At 37.4% G+C, this 18,436-nt stretch overlaps 1 protein-coding gene across 1 annotated transcript in view; it reads right to left on the reverse strand.

Annotated features, from left to right (window-relative positions):
• Positions 1-2,707: 2,707 nt before the first annotated feature.
• The window catches only part of LOC137090901 (coiled-coil domain-containing protein 9B), a 70,126-nt gene continuing 54,397 nt past the window's right edge, over positions 2,708-18,436 (reverse strand). Inside the window, exons 8-15 of the mRNA XM_067454898.1 lie at positions 17,135-17,301; positions 11,222-11,259; positions 9,924-9,971; positions 8,643-8,736; positions 7,645-7,678; positions 6,665-7,178; positions 3,990-4,072; positions 2,708-3,686 (exon numbers count right to left, since the gene is read on the reverse strand). Coding sequence (XP_067310999.1) covers positions 3,660-3,686; positions 3,990-4,072; positions 6,665-7,178; positions 7,645-7,678; positions 8,643-8,736; positions 9,924-9,971; positions 11,222-11,259; positions 17,135-17,301 — 1,005 coding nt within the window. The 3' untranslated portion in view covers positions 2,708-3,659. The remainder of the gene's footprint in view (positions 3,687-3,989; positions 4,073-6,664; positions 7,179-7,644; positions 7,679-8,642; positions 8,737-9,923; positions 9,972-11,221; positions 11,260-17,134; positions 17,302-18,436) is intronic.

Raw genomic sequence — 18,436 nt, forward strand, 5'->3', positions numbered from 1 at the left:
TAAACCTTGAGGAAAGCCTTCCCAGAAGAGCTGAAGCTGTTAGAGCTGCTAAGGGTGGGCCGACTCCATATTAAACCCTACGGATTAACAATGGGATGGCTTTAAAGCTCATGTACATGTTAAGGCAGGCATCCCAAAACTTTTGGCAATATAGTGTAAGTGAAATGCATTAGTGAGGAAACACCAAGATTCATTGTTAGTGATGTGATTTAACTTCAGTTACCTTTATATCAATGCTCACTGGGTGATGTTTCCTTCATTTAATGTATTTGAGGCTTTCACTAGACACAAGTATAACAATTGACCCAACTCAAGGAGATTAAGCTACCTTTATCTAAACTCTAAAAAAATGCTGGGTTGTTTTAACCCAATGTTGGGTCAAATATGGACTAACCCAGCAATTGGGTTGTTTTAACTCAGCGATTGGGTTGTTTTAACCCTGAGGTTGGGTTTAATATTTGCTTAAGACATCCCAATTGCTGGGTTAGTCCATATTTGACCCATCATTGTGTTGTTTTTTACCCAGAATTTTTTAAGAGTGTACAATCCAAACCATCATCACTATGAGTCATGTGAACGTCCCTGCTGAAGCTCCCCGAGGATGATGCCGTCCCCAAGCATGCCTGCTGGAAAAGGGTAATTAAAAGAGTAACAGAAGACAAAGCCGTGTTTGAAGAGAACAGGGAGTGATTTCCAGAGCAACAGGCCGATGGGAGGCTTTTAAAAATAATAAGACACTAATCCCAAAAGATCCTGCATTAAACAGAACGCGGCGGTCTGAAACAGTGCTGCACGTTTAAAACAACACAACATATGTTTTTTAGTATTTATAGCAAAATGTAATTGCTGCAGGAGTTATTTTACGTCTACTGATCAATCACCACAGCAATGATTGCTTTAGCACATGCAAAAAGATCAGTAAATCGACTTGCATCAAAATAATTCATTAGCAAATGTGTGAGAAGCTACGCCACCTTTAAGGGAGCAGGTGAGAGAAGCAGGTCAAAACAAAGAAAGGATGGAAAATATTAATGAGTGTATCCACCGTCTGGTCATTCCCCTCAGACATCCGGCATCGACACGGCATTTTCTCCCACAGAACTGCCGCTCACTGGATATTTTCTTTCTTAAACCCTAAAGATGGTCGTGCGTGAAAACCTCAGTAGATCAGGAGTTTCTGAAATACCCCAACCAAGCCACATCCAGTCACTTTATCAGGGCTTTTCAAACATTTACATGCCACGGATCCCCAAACGTGAACATCCTAGTGTGAGGGACCCCATCCTGAAATTCTTTTAGAAACATCCAATTAATACACTAATAATATCTAACATTAGTATCTGTTAAATTACTGTTAAATGTATCATTTTTTTGTTTATTTCAATATAAAATGGGTGTGTGAAATAAATAAGTGATTAAATGTTAAATTAACATAGACAATACAAAAATAAAATAATTCGAATAAAATAAATATTTTTTTAATAATGCATTATTTTACTCTAGATTTCTAAGCAAATTTAGAAATAAGAAATTAATTAAATGTATATCAAATTATGTATTTACTTATTTTAATTGTATTCATTTTTTATGTTTAATCATATGTTAATTTAATATTTAATAACATATTTATTTTAATCTAACGTAAATCACATTTCTTCCCCATTTCTGATGCTGTTTGGACTTCAGCAGATCTTCTTGACCAAGTCTACATGCCTAAATGCATTAAATTGCTGCTATGTGATTGGCTGATATTTGCATTAAGAAAGTTGAACAGATGTGCCTAATAAAGTGGCTAGTGAGTATGTGTGTGTGTGTGTGTGTGTGTGTGTGTGTGTGTGTGTGTGTGTGTGTGTGTGTGTGTGTGTGTGTGTGTGTGTTTTCAAAAATCATTGAGGTTCATGTGAGTGAGTTAAAGGTCCATTATATCCTTCTATGGTAAAACAGGACATGGACCAAAATAGCAGCTTTAGCAACAGGGAATTGAAGAGAACGCAGTGTATTTTTAATCGACTGCAAAATATATAAACCGTATCACACTTAACAACTTACAATCTTTCACAGACCACAAAAAATCTTAATATGAAACTTAATATTGTGACGTTTAAATCTAATAATAATAATAATAATAATAGTAAAAACTTTAGATTAGTGTCCAATTCTCACTATTATTAACTATAAACTCTGACTTTTGCCTCAAACTCCTAATAACTGCTTATTAATTGTAAGGTAGTTAAGTTAAGTTTAGGCGTTGATTAGGTTAAGGGATGTAGAATATGATCATGCAGAATTAGGCATTAATATGTGCTCATAAACAGACAATATCCTAGTAATATGATATGATAAAGCAACTAGTTAATAGTGAGAATTGGACACTGACTATATATAGGTAATTAAATGTATTATCTTTACTTATACCTTTAACTTTTAAACATAGCTATTGTTGGTATGAATGCATAAATAAAAAGGCGCGTGGCATGTATAATTTTAACATAAATCTTAAGTGATCAAACAGTGGCGTTGCTAGCGCCACGCTCCAAGGTCATGGGTTCGATTCCAAGGAAAAGCAAGAACTGGCAAAATGTAAAATGTGTACCTTGAATGCAATGTAATTCTCTTTGGATAAATGCATCTGCCAAATGCACAGATGTACTAAATGATTGTTATGGTAAAATTATTCTTCAGTGGAATCAGTGCATCACAGCGCAGGGCTGGTAAAAGTTTTTTAATGCTTATTATTTCTATTTAACATTCATTTCAAAACCAAATGAACACAACATACTTAATGAAAGCAAAATATAAAAATCAAATCTTAGTTGCTTTAAACATTAAACCCTTCATGTGTTCAAACTGCAATGGCGTCAGACTCATCTGGACTCAGAAATACTGTAAGATGATAATTCATGGCCACACACAGGACAACTAAACCTGCTAAACTAATTCAGCTAGTAAACATTCTTGTCTTTTGTAAAACAAAACCATTGAATCTGGCTGTAAACATCCTTAATTTTTTATTAGATAAAACCAAACTAAAAGTTTTATTATTGGTAACTTTTCAGATCATTCATACAAAATAAAGTGCTAATAAACTTGCTTGAACGATCCTCGTGAACTAGCCCCACAAAATCCCATGACACGTGTGCTTGTGAAGTAGATCAGCGTCTGTCAGGTTTGATTTCTTTGACGTATATGAGTTCAGATGAAGAATACTAGGTTAGTTAGTTAGTGTACTGTATAAGTATCTAATGTTACTGCTCTAAATGCACACCGTCAATGGGTTTGTTCCACTAAACTTCATGAAGTTACACATTCAAGTTGTTTGTAGTGCTTTCAGACTAAAGTCCCACCAAACCACCAAAGATCCCACAAAAATAAAACATCGGACCTTTAGGTTTGGGGTCTTAGGATAACTGTGCATTGAAGCATTGACAATCTTTAACCTACGAGAATATAAACTATCCAGAACAATCATAATGTCACTGCCAACCAGTGTTTTCAACGCTCAGCATCCAATAAATGACAAATATTCCCCAAAATACTCCAAACACAGAAGGTTAAACTCACTGAATCAGTCAAAAAAGGCCAATGATATTTTCGTTCTTCTGTTTTGGTTTTAGTGCATGAAGTTTCTCTCCTCCAGATATGAGTGACATCATTTCCACCTACACAACTTTCCCATTCTCTCTTGCCTGGAAGAAAAAAAGAAACAATTTAAAACCAATGTAAATAGTTCATTGTGAAAAAGTCAGAAATGGAGTGAAGTGCTGCATTTAAACACTTTAAAACGGATGTAATCGTGCTCTTTACTTCGTAGGTTGAATTTGTGGCCTGGTTACATATATAGTGCTGCTTTCTAGGGTATTTCGGAAGCACTCCAGCGCGATAATGGAGTTTCAGTGGGCCGCTTAATCCGGCGAGGTGGGACACTTCAAATCTGCAAGTCAAATGAGAAAGTGCAGCCACTGATTGATGCTTTAATGCAGCACACTCACCATATCAGAGCTGGTGCTGCGGTCGGGAAGAGCCTCGCATGGATCCAGATTCAGGACAGACAGACTCGAGTCCATCAGTTCTTCTGTGTGAGAGAGAGAGAGAGAGAGAGAGAGAGAGAGAGAGAGAGAGAGAGAGAGAGAGAGAGAGAGAGAGAGAGAGAGAGAGAGAGAGAGAGAGAGAGAGAGAGAGAGAGAGCGAGAGAGAACGAGAACGAGAACGAGAACGAGAACGAGAAAGAGAGAGATAACACACATACACACAAGCTCAGAGAAAACAAAAGCCCTGTTTCTACCGAAATTACCCGGAACAATTTGTACCAGGAACGTCTTTTCCCTCAGACCTGCAGCTGTCTGCGCTTCCACTGCGGTCTAAAGTACCGTGAAGATTAGGCAAATTAGTCCGGTGATGTAGGACTGCGCGATACTGCTCCTCCCAGTCAGCGACGGACAGTAATCATTTTTGCGCGACAATGTCTGCAACAATAACAAGTATGGAGTAGATTCAAGCTGTGCTGCTTTCGCTGGTTATGTGTTGGTTTACTAAAGAGGTAACTAACAAAACGACAGAAAAGAGCTGATACAAAGCGTATTCTGAAAGCTAGTAAAGCTATGTTTAAAATGACAAAAAGTATGTTATTATCAGCTATACGGACATTGACCATAAGATGTCTAAGACGAACACGTGCCAAAAGAGCAAGATTGATTCTGAACGCAAAACGCACCTCACAAAAGACTTTTAAAAATGCCGGTTTAAATAAAATGCTGCGTGAGCTCAACCAATCAGCATGCTCAGCGCCCAAGTCCCGCCCTCGAACGTTCCTAAACTGAAAAAGTACTACGACGTGAGCAGGGGCGTAGCCATCTTTTCAGAAGTGAGGGGGACAGAAATGTTGTAAAACCATTATTATTATTTTTTTGGACCGATATAATTTATCGCATCTCTTGCTTTTAATTCGGTAAGATATCAAATACACTGCTGATCAATGACCACTGATAACTATAATATTTTTCTCCTATATTTTATGCCAATTTTATGATTGGTTTATGGAGCTACTTCAAACACTTGTGCATTAAGTATGCATAGATTTTATGCAATGTAAAAAAAGAATATATATATATAAATAAATTTATTTTATTTACCAGACATGCATTAAATTGATCACAAGTGATATTTTTAATATTACATAAGATAATAATTAATTTAATAAATTCAAATAATTGCTGTCCATTGAACTTTCTATTCATCAAAGAATCCTGAAAAATAAAATGTAGGCCTATCATGGTTTCCACAACATTTTTAAGCAGCACAACTTTTTCAACAGTTTTTTGATAATAATCATAAATGTTTCTTGATTATAAAATCCTCATATGAGAGTGATTAGTGAAGGATCATGTAATATTGAAGTCTGTAGTAATGATGGTAAATTCAGCTTTCAGTTTCCATGAAATACACTTGCCCGTGACTTTAAGAGGCGCGCTATCAACCAAGTTTAGAAAAAGCTGTCTTTAGCGTCCCTGTTAACTTGCCCGCCCGCCCTCACGCAGGTAACGCCGGTTCGAATCCCGCTCGGAGCAGGTCGACTAGGATCGGTGAGACCCAGTAAAAGTGCGAAAATACATTTTATTAAAAATGCAGGGGACACGTCCCCCCCATCCCCCGCATAATTTACACCCATGCTTATGATCAGCGCCGTTTGGAGGAGGATATATTTATCCGGAACTTCATTTAGACCCTACTTCCTGCGGTCGAAACACACCGAGTACCACCCCAAAGTTTCTGGGTCCTGGGGAAAGTTCCTGCAGTGGAAACGGGGCTAAAAAGATGCACAACCCCTCAAAACCTGCTGGGCTTCACAATCATCTGAGTTTATAACATAGTGCATTAGTGTCCGCCCACTTTTTCAGCAGCGCTGGTTCCAGAGGTATTGTTTCCCATTAGATTTTCCCATAGAGAAGGAATAAAAAAGTAATTATAAGTGACAATCAAATAAAATGTTTTTAAAGTTGATTGGCTCTTTGTTCGTTACAAAATATGCATATGCACACACCAAATCACTAGTGATATGTTTTCGAAAATTTGCTTTTGATATCATCCAACAAGATAGACTCATAGTCTGAAGCGGAGTCTGTGCGATATACTACTAATGGCCAAAATCTGAATATTGGCACATATTTTTGGAAACTAGTCATCTCATCTTAACCTTGAGATCATGTGATCATGGCCTACTGACAGTACCTAGAGTTAGACTTTAAAATCACGGCGATCGTGCTTTCGCTACTGCTGGACCCAAACTTTGTTATAGCTTTCCACCCTATATTAGGGTCGCTCCTTCTCTAAATCCGTTTAAATCTCATCTCAAGCCATATTTATTTACATTGGCTTTAACGCTGCTTAGTATGCTATCTTGGCTCTCCTTGTTTATTCTTGATTGTTTATTTGTGTACATGTTCTTGTTCTTTTACTTCTTTATATTTATTATTGTTTTATTTTGTTTTCTTTTATACCTTGTACAGCACTTTGGTCAACCTTGGTTGTGTTTAAATGTGCTCTATAAATAAACATTGATTGATTGATTAACTGTAAACCAAAGCAAATATCTGAGCAAAACTCATGTGGTGTATTCCAGCCTTTAGTTTGTGCTGGAGCTAGTTTCACGCAGCCAGTGTTCTCGTACCATTTCCTCTAGAAGAGCAGCTCTTGCTGTGTTCAACAGGTTGGTTCTCGCCCGGTTCTGCTGATATACAGACATCTGCTGGTTTAGGGCACGATGTTTCAGCTGCTCGTCCCTCAGTGACTGGATTCAGTTCTGTGAGTTTTAGCTCTTTCTGGATACATTCGCTGTCGTCTTGCGCCAGTGTTTGCTTGTCTTCTTCTACAGGGCCATTCGGGATCAGTGAAGCCGCTTGTCTTGGTGCGCTGGTCTCGCTTTCTGACTTGTTCTGGTCAGAAAAGCGAACCTTTTTCTCGGTAGCCCTCAGAGAAAGCGGCTCCGAATGAGGATTTTCCGTGGACACACGTCCATTCTGGTCTGCCGTCCTATTGGATGTCACGACACCGATTGTTTTCAGTGGCTCTTCAGATGAACGTGGCTTTTTAATTTCTGTGTCATTCTCTGGATTGACGCTCTCAGCAGCACAAAGAGCGTCAAGTTCCTCTAAAAACTCCTGCAGACTGCTGTCTGGATAAACCTAGTAGAAATTAACCAACAAGTACATGTTTTAAAAATACTATGAAATGCTAAAATCTCTCTAACCTCAAAATTGACCGCTTTTGAGTGCATTTCAAGAAAACGAATAAACCGATAATCGGTTTTACCGATATTTAAACATTTATTTTCATTATTGGATATTGCTTTTTGTAAAATGGGATCCACAGATAAATGGCTACATATTGTGGGTGTTTTGAGGATTGCACATGAGACCGACCGTTTGAGTTATAATAAATATCGATTCTGAATATCGGAAACATAAACATGCAATGATAATGTCCAGAAAAAAAGATATATTTAGGTCAACTAATATACATTTCATTGTGAAATTATTTTCATAAAAATTAAGTACATTTTCATCCCATAATGTGGCAGTAATAATAAATAAATCAATAAATAAACAAACAAACAAACAAACAAACAAATAAATAAATAAATAAAATCACCTGCAAATGCTCCTCCTGCTCTTTAGCATCCCACCTGAGGGCAAAATGAAGAAATGTTTTAGTCTTAATTATGAGTTCAAAGTCCAACTCCTCGTTATCAGTTACAGTAAATGGACATTAATTTACTCAGTAAACACAATCATTGATAAAAACATTATTGTGACATTACTAAAGATTAAGATAATATTACATCTTAGTGCCATAGTGCTCTTTGACGTACCTACCATATATTGTGCGAATATGAATATAACATGAATAATATAAGTGACAATATATGTATGTATAGTAACTTCAAAAAATATAATGCCTAAAAAACATTTTAGTTAGTGAATTCAGCTCTTTAATAAAAAATAAATTAATAAACAACATATAATAATATTAATATATAAAATAACATATAATAAACTAACCCTAACCCTAACCCTTAACAATAAGATTTAATTTGTAAAATGATCTAGCAATAAACAATATTTCTAAAGAATTTACTCATCTTAGTTAATGTTAATTTCAATATTAAAATCAAAAGTTGTATAAGTTAATATTTAAAGGCACCTGAGCTAACATGAACAAAAAATAAAGTTGTATTTGTATTAACTAACGTTAGCAAAGATTGATAAATATCTTAAAAATGTTGTATTTGTGTGCCTCAAACGTGTTAGCATGTTAGATTTATCTTCTATAATAGCATTACAATATCTTTGTTTGGGCTTTTTGTTCAGTTATTGTGTTTAATAGGCATTTGCTATATGATAACAAGGAACTGCTTTGAACATAATGAGATTTTAAAATCATTATAAATCATCCGGTCATGTGATCGGATGAGTTTGTGGTTGAACGTTAATGCTGAGCGTGAGTGGAAATGCTCATAACCATAAAGCCCTCAGAAAAGCATTTCCAATCATCATTTGAGTCTGGGTTAATGGATTTGAGGTGAAATGAGGCAGGATGCTACTGTAAACGGTTCAGCACATTATCCGTTCAGTATGAGGTCAGTTTACCTCCTCGCTCGGCCCGTCAGCCGGTCTTTACCCTTCGCTTTACTTCCCACTACTGGGACACTTTTCCCCTTCCTGTCTGACGCTGGGTGTCGACCTAGAACATCCAAAAACAATCATGTTTGATTTCATCTACTTGACTACCAGTTTATGATCTTTATTCTGGTTACATCTTACTATGTTTAGAGTCTGGAATATTATTAATCACAAAGTGCTACACATAATGGAGGTAATTTAATATTCGTATCATATTTTTCCAATGAAAATTGAGTGAAATTGTCTATTAAAGAGAAAATAATATAATATAATTTAAAATATTTGTGGTACAACACATAATGGATTTGTAATTTAATATTTTTCCAATGAAAATTGAGCTTGAATTTTATTACAGCGTGGTGAACTGTCTATTAAAGAGAATATAATACTGAATAATATAATTAAAATAATATAATATAAAAAGTCATTAGTATATTACATTAGTAAATATACACGACTTAAGCTAGATAATGTACTTGGAAAGAAATGAAACATGGAAAAACTAATTATGAATAAATAAAATGGATGAATTATATTTATGATTGCACAGAAAGACATAAACATGATTTATTCATACTTTGTTTTTCCATGTTTCATTTCTAACATCTATTCACGATTGTAATAAAGCTAGTTTTTTCCCCCATTTCAATTTTCCTGGATTTCATTTGAATGATTTAATTATATTTAAATAATCAAAACGGATGTGTAATCAACTGAATTCATAAAAGTTTAACAATTTAATAATTTATTATAATGTTAACAATATTGCCCTAAGATCCAACGTCTAATGAAAATTGATCTTGAATTTTATTGCAGTGTTGAATGTGATCTGCCATAACTGCATATTAAGAGAACTAGTAAATATTATTAGTACATTATACACAAGGCATGCTAGAAAATGTATGTGGAAATTAAAGACGGAATATGAATAAATAAAATGTATGAAATATAATGATTGTATTTGCTATTGTACAGAAAGAACTTCATAATTTGTAATTCCCATGTTTCATTTCTAATATCTATTCGCAATTGTAAAAATGGCACAAGTGTCCCATTATTAAATGCACTGCTAACTAGACTGTGGTTTGATCAGAAGTATTCCATATATATATATATATATATATATATATATATATATATATATATATATATATATATATATATATATATATATATATATATATGTATATAAATTATTCAAAATATATAATTCAAATCAATTTCTAGGTCAAGAGTTTGAGGTTTCACCTCTGGATTCTCCCGATCTCAGATTTCCTCTTCTGGCGTTCTGACCTCCTTTAAATCAAATATAATTAAGAATATACAGTAAGTACACACTACATATAGCCCACACAGAAGACACAATCTTCAACAGAAAATAACAACAACTTGATTAGGACACTATATTGTCAAAAGTGTTGGGACACCATTGGACTGTGATAGGCTGACACCTGTGCAATAAGTCCATTCCTGAAATTTCCTCACTAGTAAATATTCCACGCTCAACTGTTAGCGGGATTATAACAAAGTGGAAGCGATTGGGAACAACAGCAACTCAGCCATGAAGTGGTAGACCACGTAAATCACAGAAAAGGGTCAGCGCATGCTGAGGGTCACAGTGTGCAGAAGTCACCAACTTTCTGCAGAGTCAAGAGCTCCAGACCTCCAAACTTCTGTGGCCTTCAGATGAGCTCAAGAACAGCATAGAGAGTTTCATGGAATGGGTTTGCATGGCCGAGCAGCTCATCCAAGCCTTACATCACCAAGAGCAATGCAAAGCGTGGGATGCAGTGGAGTAAAGCAGTCGCCACTGGACTCTAGAGCAGTGAGACGTGTTCTCTGAGCAACCAATCACGCTTCTCTGTCTGGCAATCCCATGGACGAGTCTGGGTTTAGCAGTTATCAGGAGAACGGGACATGCCTGACTGCATTGAGCAAAGTGTAAAGTTTGGTGGAGGGGTGATTATGGTGTGGGGTTGTTTTTCAGGGGTTGGGCTTGGCCCCTTAGTACCAGTGAAAGGAACTCTTAATGCTTCAGCAAGACATTTTGGACAATTGTCTAATTGACTAATTTTGTGGAAACAGTTTTGGGACGGCCCCTTCCTGTCCCAGCATGACTGCGCTCCAGTGCACAAAGCGTCGGTCCATAAAGACATGGATGAGGAGTTTGGTGTGGAGGAACTTGACTGGCCTGCACAGAGTCCTGAGCTCAACCCGATAGAACAGCTTTGGGATGAATTAGAGCGGAGACTGAGAGCCAGGCCTTCTCGTCCAACATCAGTTTCTGACCTCACAAATGAGCTTCTAGAAGAATGGGCAAAAATCCCCATAAACACACTCCTAAACCTTGAGGAAAGCCTTCCCAGAAGAGCTGGAGCTGTTAGAGAGGGTGGGCCGACTCCATATTAAACCCTACGGATTAACAATGGGATGGCATTAAAGTTCATGAGCATGGAAAGGCAGGTGTCCCAAAACTTTTGGCAATATAATGTATTTCGATCTCAGCCGTAAGTAAATGGGTTTCATCTGAAAGTTAAAACATTCACCTCTGATTGGTGTTCCTCCATGTTCCTTTTCAGAAAACCTACAAATAAAAATTGCAAAAACACACAAATACGGCAACTAAACATTAACACAAAATAATCACTGACAATACCAACAATATACCATGCTAATCAAGCTCAATGTGCCACAACAAGTACACGTGTTAGTTAGCTTACAGAAGCATGAATATGAATTTTAGTGCATCTACTGACTGGTTTATGCTGGTTATTATAGTGTAGATTTAGATTTCCGGCAATCAGATAGATCTTTATGATGAAGCTGGACAATAATAGTGTCTGGACGGGATGGTTTTCTTGACTTTAAAGGCCTCTTTTTATGCATTTCTTTCTTGATTTTGAGTTATATATGATCTGGACATTTCTTCATGAGATTTACCCAATACAGGGATGAAAGTTGGCTGGCAAAAGTGTTATGACATGAGCACTTGTGCTGGACGTTCACTGATCAAGTGTTTTACCTCCCACAGAACAGTTCCTTCCCGAAGCGTCTCACGTCTCTAGTGTTCGTAAACCCTCCCAAATAAGGCAAGGCATTCAAAGCACCCTGAAAATAGAATCTTGTCCCATCCACTCAATAACGCTCAAAAGGGAAGATTATTTATTTCAGAGGAATCCATATGAAACACTGAAGACTTCCAGACACTTGTTAACATTTGGCCTGAAGTGTTTGTGGTACTGCATGTTCAGGATTGGGAGGACTTGCTGTTGGTGACATTACTGACACACACAAACACACACACTTGCACTCAATCATACACACACACACACACACGCACACACACTCACTCATGCACAAACACAGACACACACTTATTCGTACAATCACTCACTCCCAGTCATGCACACCCCCACGCTCAATCATACACACACTCACTCAATGATTTTACACACAAACACATTTACCCGTGGACACTCTCACTCCCCCCCCTCCACACACACACTCTCTCTCTCAACCTCTCACACACACACACACACACACACACGCCATGTTTTATGGGGACTTTCTTTAAGCGTAATGGATTTCATACTGTACAAACCGTATTTTCTATCCTCCTACACTGCCCCTGCCCCTAAACCTACCCATCACATACACACACACACACACACACACACACACACACACACACACACACACACACACACACACACACTAAACCTACCTATCACAGGAAACTTTCTGCATTTTTACTTTCTCAAAAAAACTCCTTCTGTGTGATTTATAAGATGTTTTCCTCATGGGGACCTAAAAATGTCCCCACAAGGACAAGGATTTCGGATACTGCCAGCTTTGTGGGGACATTTTGTCCCCATAACGTAGAGATTACACACCCACCCACCCACACACACACACACACACACACACACACACATACACACACACACACACACCAACCCACACCCACCCACCCACCCACACACACACACACACACACACACACAGCCCTTGTGCTAAGAAAACTCTTAGTTATGAAGCGTTAGTGATGAAAAATTATGAAGATGATGAACATTTCTTTCTTTAGTATAACGTCACTGAACATGTAAAACGTGTCAATTTTGATTCCATGTTATGATGATCATTCATAAGAATGCATATGTCCTACATATGTCCTATAACCATATAATTTATGGTTTAAATCTGCACACTGTGGAATAAATATACAGAATTTATGCCACAAACAGAAGAGAAAGACTGTATGACCTTTAATCCTAATAATCCACATCACATTTAGCTCATCGTGTAGTGCTGTGCGATTCAATTACTTGAATTAAAGTCATCCACATCTCATGACCTCACAGATATGACCTCAAAAAGCCCATCGGTTGTACAAGAGACGTGATTCATAAACATTACCCGAAAACTCAAGATGCACAAAAAACAACTTCAGTTTCAACAGGCAGAAATGAATGAAATTGAGTTAATGTTTATGTTCTTGAATCCACTCAAGTTCTTCAATATCAGTTCATGTTTAGTCAAACATGATGCACATCAGATTTACAAAGAAGATCTGGCAAAACGTCTTGAGCAGTTTGGCTTCTACAGTCATCTGAGAGAAAACAAGGACCTTTTAATGGCACTATGACATTAAACAAGAGTCCAGCTCACTGGTGTGGGCAGCTTAAAGGTCAAAGATCATTCATGAAACCCATTTTCCTTCCATAATGTGACATTTCTCAGAGCGAGACCAGATTTAAGTTTGATCTGAATGTAAGTGGATTGTGCACCTCCACATTTCCCAACAGTGATGCTTGTTTCTTCTATTATTGCTTCAAATGTAGACAGTACCAGGCAAATGACTATATTAACCCTTATGTGTCCTTTTCGATATTTATTGTCTTTTTCTGTTGCTTATATATATATGTGTGTATTTTTTATGTTAATGCCAACTGCATACATTTACTATAAAATGAAGCAGTCTTTGGTAATAGGCTTTCATTCTGTTGGCAAGGCTTCACATTTTTTTTTATACTATTCTTTACATCAGATGGTGCAATTTTCCTAGGTTTGGTCTATAAAGCAAATACTCGCTTTATTCCTGTTTTCTGCATATTATAGAGCCAAAGTGTGTGTGTAATATTTGAGAGAGAAAAACAGCTCATCACAGATCCAACCGCTGTCCCAGTGGAGTTTTGCTGGCATCTAATGGGGAAAATCTGGTACTTCTCCCAAACAAAATCTGACTGAAAGCAAAATATTTTAGATATTGACATCAAATTAGAAACACAACTTATTTCGATTTATGGCTTTGATTTTCTAGCAGTTTTAGAGTTATACATGTTTCATAATATATACATTTGATATAAAATAATGTTCATAAATATAAATGTGGCTGATATAAAGCCAATAAATGTTCATTTTTAATGTCATCGCTCCAATAAGAAAATTTGGCTAATATATTAAAGCCGATAAATGTTAATTTTCAATGTTATCCTTATCGGTCCAATAAGAAAATGTGGCTGATATATTAAAGCTGATAAAAATTCACTTTTAATGTTATCGTTATCGGTCCAATAAGAAAATTTCACCGATATATTAAAGCTGATAAAAATTCACTTTTAATGTTATCGTTATCGGTCCAATAAGAAAATTTCACCGATATATTAAAGCTGATAAAAATTCACTTTTAATGTTATCGTTATCGGTCCAATAAGAAAATTTCACCGATATATTAAAGCTGATAAAAATTCACTTTTAATGTTATCGTTATCGGTCCAATAAGAAAATTTCACCGATATATTAAAGCTGATAAAAATTCACTTTTAATGTTATCGTTATCGCTCCAATAAGAAAATTTCACCGATATATTAAAGCTGATAAATGCTCATTTTTAATGTAACTGTTATCGGCCTGATACGAAAATGTATTAAATATATTAGAGCTCAGACACTTCAGATGCACACTGTTTACCATGATGGGTGTGAATTGCTTGAAATATGATTGAAATCACTTAAAAAAAGGAAAATACAGTTCAGAGCAACACGTGCAGCTCAAGTCTGTCATATAGACTACATAAAATCATAATAAGAGGGACATGGATTTAATGGTGAGGCTTTGGTTTTTGCAATCAGGCTTTTAAAAATTATATAAACATTTTGATTTAGATTTATCAGCCGATATATCGGTTATAGGCTTTCAAATATTAAGAATTCACCCTTCGCAAAGACCCGCCCCCTTAGTTACTTTTGCTATATGTCCCGCCAAAGCGTTTGATACCCGCAATGGCGCTCCCACTGTCAATTTGTGCACTCCCTGGGGAAATAGTGAACAATTCCTGGGAAAATTACATGTTGACATGAAGACAGAAATGTCAGCTGTATGCATTTGGGGGATATATTCAGGATGTGAATGTGACTCGAAATGAAATAAACAAACAAAAAAAGATTGTAGCCATAGCCTACATGTCACGGAGTAAAACTGAACAACCGCATGACCTGGCGATTGAGACAGAGGATAACAACATTAAGGAGCAACACTGTTCCTGTAAAGCTGGGTATATAACTCTGTTCACTATTATAATAATTAAAAGATAATATATAGCATCATATTTAGTTATCCTAGCTAGCATTAGCTAACAACCATGACATTATTAAGTGTGCTGTAAGGACATAATGTGTGGTTAGCTCCACAGGTTTCTGTGCTCATGCCGTTGATCTTATCTATACCCTGGACCTCTGTAAAGCCCAAATATTACCAGTATGACAGGCCAGTCCTCCACAAGCCTGCCCCAACAGTGGCAGATAAATGACACCGCAGCCCGTAACAACAGTTGTAGTGGCACAGGGGAACCGAGAACAGAAACCCATCTTCTGTCACTACAGCAATGACAGGTGTGCTGTTTTTCACGCTTTTTAAATAAGGATATGAAAGAATCCAAAATATTCAAAGATATTTGATATTTTTCTTTGAACAAAGACATTTGTTTTACTGTGTTCCACCCCCCTCTCTCTTATCAGTGGGGCTGTTTGGGATTCCTAAAGACAGAGATGTTGAGGGCCTGTAGGCCAAATGGTGCCACACCTGTAGTACAGTGGGGGAAGTCTGGTCTGACTGGTCAGTTTGAATGTCTCAGGGTTTCAGTCACATGGTCAGGGGATGTAGAAAAGAAGATTGCAACTGTTGCTCGGGGTCTCTTTTTCTCTGGGGGTCTTCTTCCTCTGACGCTGTCTTTTTCTCTGGCTGTCTCTTCTAGGGCCTTCTTTGGCTCTTCTCTTTGGCTCTTCTCTTTGCTCTCTCTTTCTATCTTTCTATCTCTCTCTGTCTCTCTCTATCTCTCAGGTAACATTCTACACATGCTGGGTACGATTAATGGTATAAGTTTTATCATCTCATTCATCTATTTTGTAACTATTTTAAGTGTAACCATAACCGGATTTTGTCATTAAATTCTTTCAATTATAAATGATTTGCTAACTAGTTTTGGTTTGGTATTGACTTTGAAGTGCTCCCTATTGCAATACAATATAGTCACATTAAAGCAACGCTCTCCCACATATTTTGCTATTGTAACTGTGCTTATTTCCGTCGTTGGTATAAGTTGCAGTGGGTGGTTATAGACGAGAAATGTACAGTTTTCTACCATCACGCTGATAACGTTTCTTTAGTCGTTCGGCAACCCTGCAGTCAGAACCACTGTAGGCGATCCACCCTTACAGATATAAATACCAAATATGATAAACCATGTAAATTACTGTGGTATAAATTACTATACCAGTAAGCTAGACTTGTATTATGACAAGTCAGACATGAAGTTTATGTAGAGCATTGTCTGAAATGAGAGATGAGGATTTCGGGCAGGTTTTGGGAACGGATGAAACTGTACATCGCCATGCCTGTCTGCATACCTGCTGTCTGCGTCGCAAGTCCCATACAAGCACCTTTTTACCATTTTTCACGTTAAAAATGAAGTCAGTCTACTATGGGTGGTGGTTTGTTTGTCGGACAAATGGCAAATAGCAATGGGGGGGGGGGGGGGCGCGCACAATATCAGTGTTGTGATTGGTCAGAGTGCCTGTAAATCAAATTTCATATGGGTGCATCCCTAGTATTGGTTAACATTGACATTACCCAACAGCCCACATGGCCTAGGTAACATCAGCCAAAAATGAAAGCCATTTCAAAACGGATTAAAGTGTCTCTTTAATCCTTCACGGATGAAGCATTAAAATTGAGTACAAATCAAAGAAATGAGTGAAGCATTGACCTGATGGATTTGGAGGTGTCAGTAAGACAGCAGACACAGAGATGATTCAAACAGCAGTGATTTATGTAAGAGGCAGTTAAACATGCAAAAAAAGCGAACAAAGAAGAATTCAAACTTAATCAAGATGCAAACTAAAGCAACACAGGTTAGTTTCTCTCACGTCAGAACAGAAATCAGGCGTTTGCGTCTGGCTTACATCAGATCGGCTTTATCCATGTCCCAGGCTCTCCTCCACTGGCCTTTGGCGTTTTTGTGACGGGCCACACGCTCTCGGTCGATCTCCTCGCGCTCCTTCTTCCATCGCAGGTACTCCAGTTGCTCTTCCTTAGATGTGATGCGCAGGTCAGCGATGGCCTCTGAAAGCTATGAGATCACTTGAGTGTCAAACACAGAACAAAATATATCTTATTTGTTTCTCTCTCATACATTTGAACTTTTAAATGGGGTCATATTCTTTCTTCTCTCTATCAGTGCCAGTGTTTCTGAACTCCTGAAACACCTCCATTGTCGTCTTGAGTTTTCTTCCGGGAAAACACGTCACAATATTCCTAATTCAAATAATTAATACGCAGAATAAAAGGGCGGGAGCCGGTTGAGTTAGTAGTGGTTATGATAAGGGGCGGGACATTTCATAAACATGCTGGAAGCGTTTGACCAATCACAACACACTGCTCCAGCCGACCAATCAGAGCGCAGTGTGCTTTCAGAAGGAGGGGCTTCATTGAGATACTGAACTAAACTACTGACAGACTGCTAAGAGAGGAGCCGCAACAATGACAAAATAATGTGTTTCTGAACATTCAAGCAGGAAAACAAAAAACAATCAAGACTTGATATTGCTTGTTCAACAGCCAGACATTTTAATTAGGGCAGTCAAAATTAACGCATTAATAACGTGTTAACGCAAACGGCACAAAATTTCATAACGCGCGTTAACGCCGCGCGCATTTTCTGTTTTAACCGAGATGTAAGTTAGCCCGTAGTTGGAAAAATTGAGATGAGCCATAGAGATGAGGCATAGACGTACAGGATGCAGCAGCAAACATTAATAGGGAAAGAAAAGGGCAAACATTAATATTACTATTCTAAACCATATTTAGAATACCATATTTTCTGGTTCTGTATTTTCTGGTCGAAAGAAAAGGGTGTTTTAAAAACTGAGCGCATTGCATTCTCTGCGGTCCAAGCGCAATGCGCGAATACACTGCAAGCTCGCTCTCTCTCATGCCTGAGGTAAATCATTAACACCATCACCACTTACAGTAGGCTACATGTGTTTTATTGAACTAAATACATTACAATCGGCTAAAACAGGTTACTTTCCTGAACAAGAACGCTTCCATTTCCGTGTTTCTCACACTGTTCGCTTGAGTCGTGGGACAGTTCGGCACACACACACAAAATACCGGGAGTTCATTAGCGCACATCTCTTAAAGGGGCCGCACTATATTCCTAATCGTGGAATATGGACCTCCTCCAGGTCTGGTGTGTTACTGCT

Source organism: Pseudorasbora parva, chromosome 10 (genome assembly GCF_024679245.1).
Source record: "Pseudorasbora parva isolate DD20220531a chromosome 10, ASM2467924v1, whole genome shotgun sequence".
NCBI classification, from domain to species: Eukaryota; Metazoa; Chordata; class Actinopteri; order Cypriniformes; family Gobionidae; genus Pseudorasbora; species Pseudorasbora parva.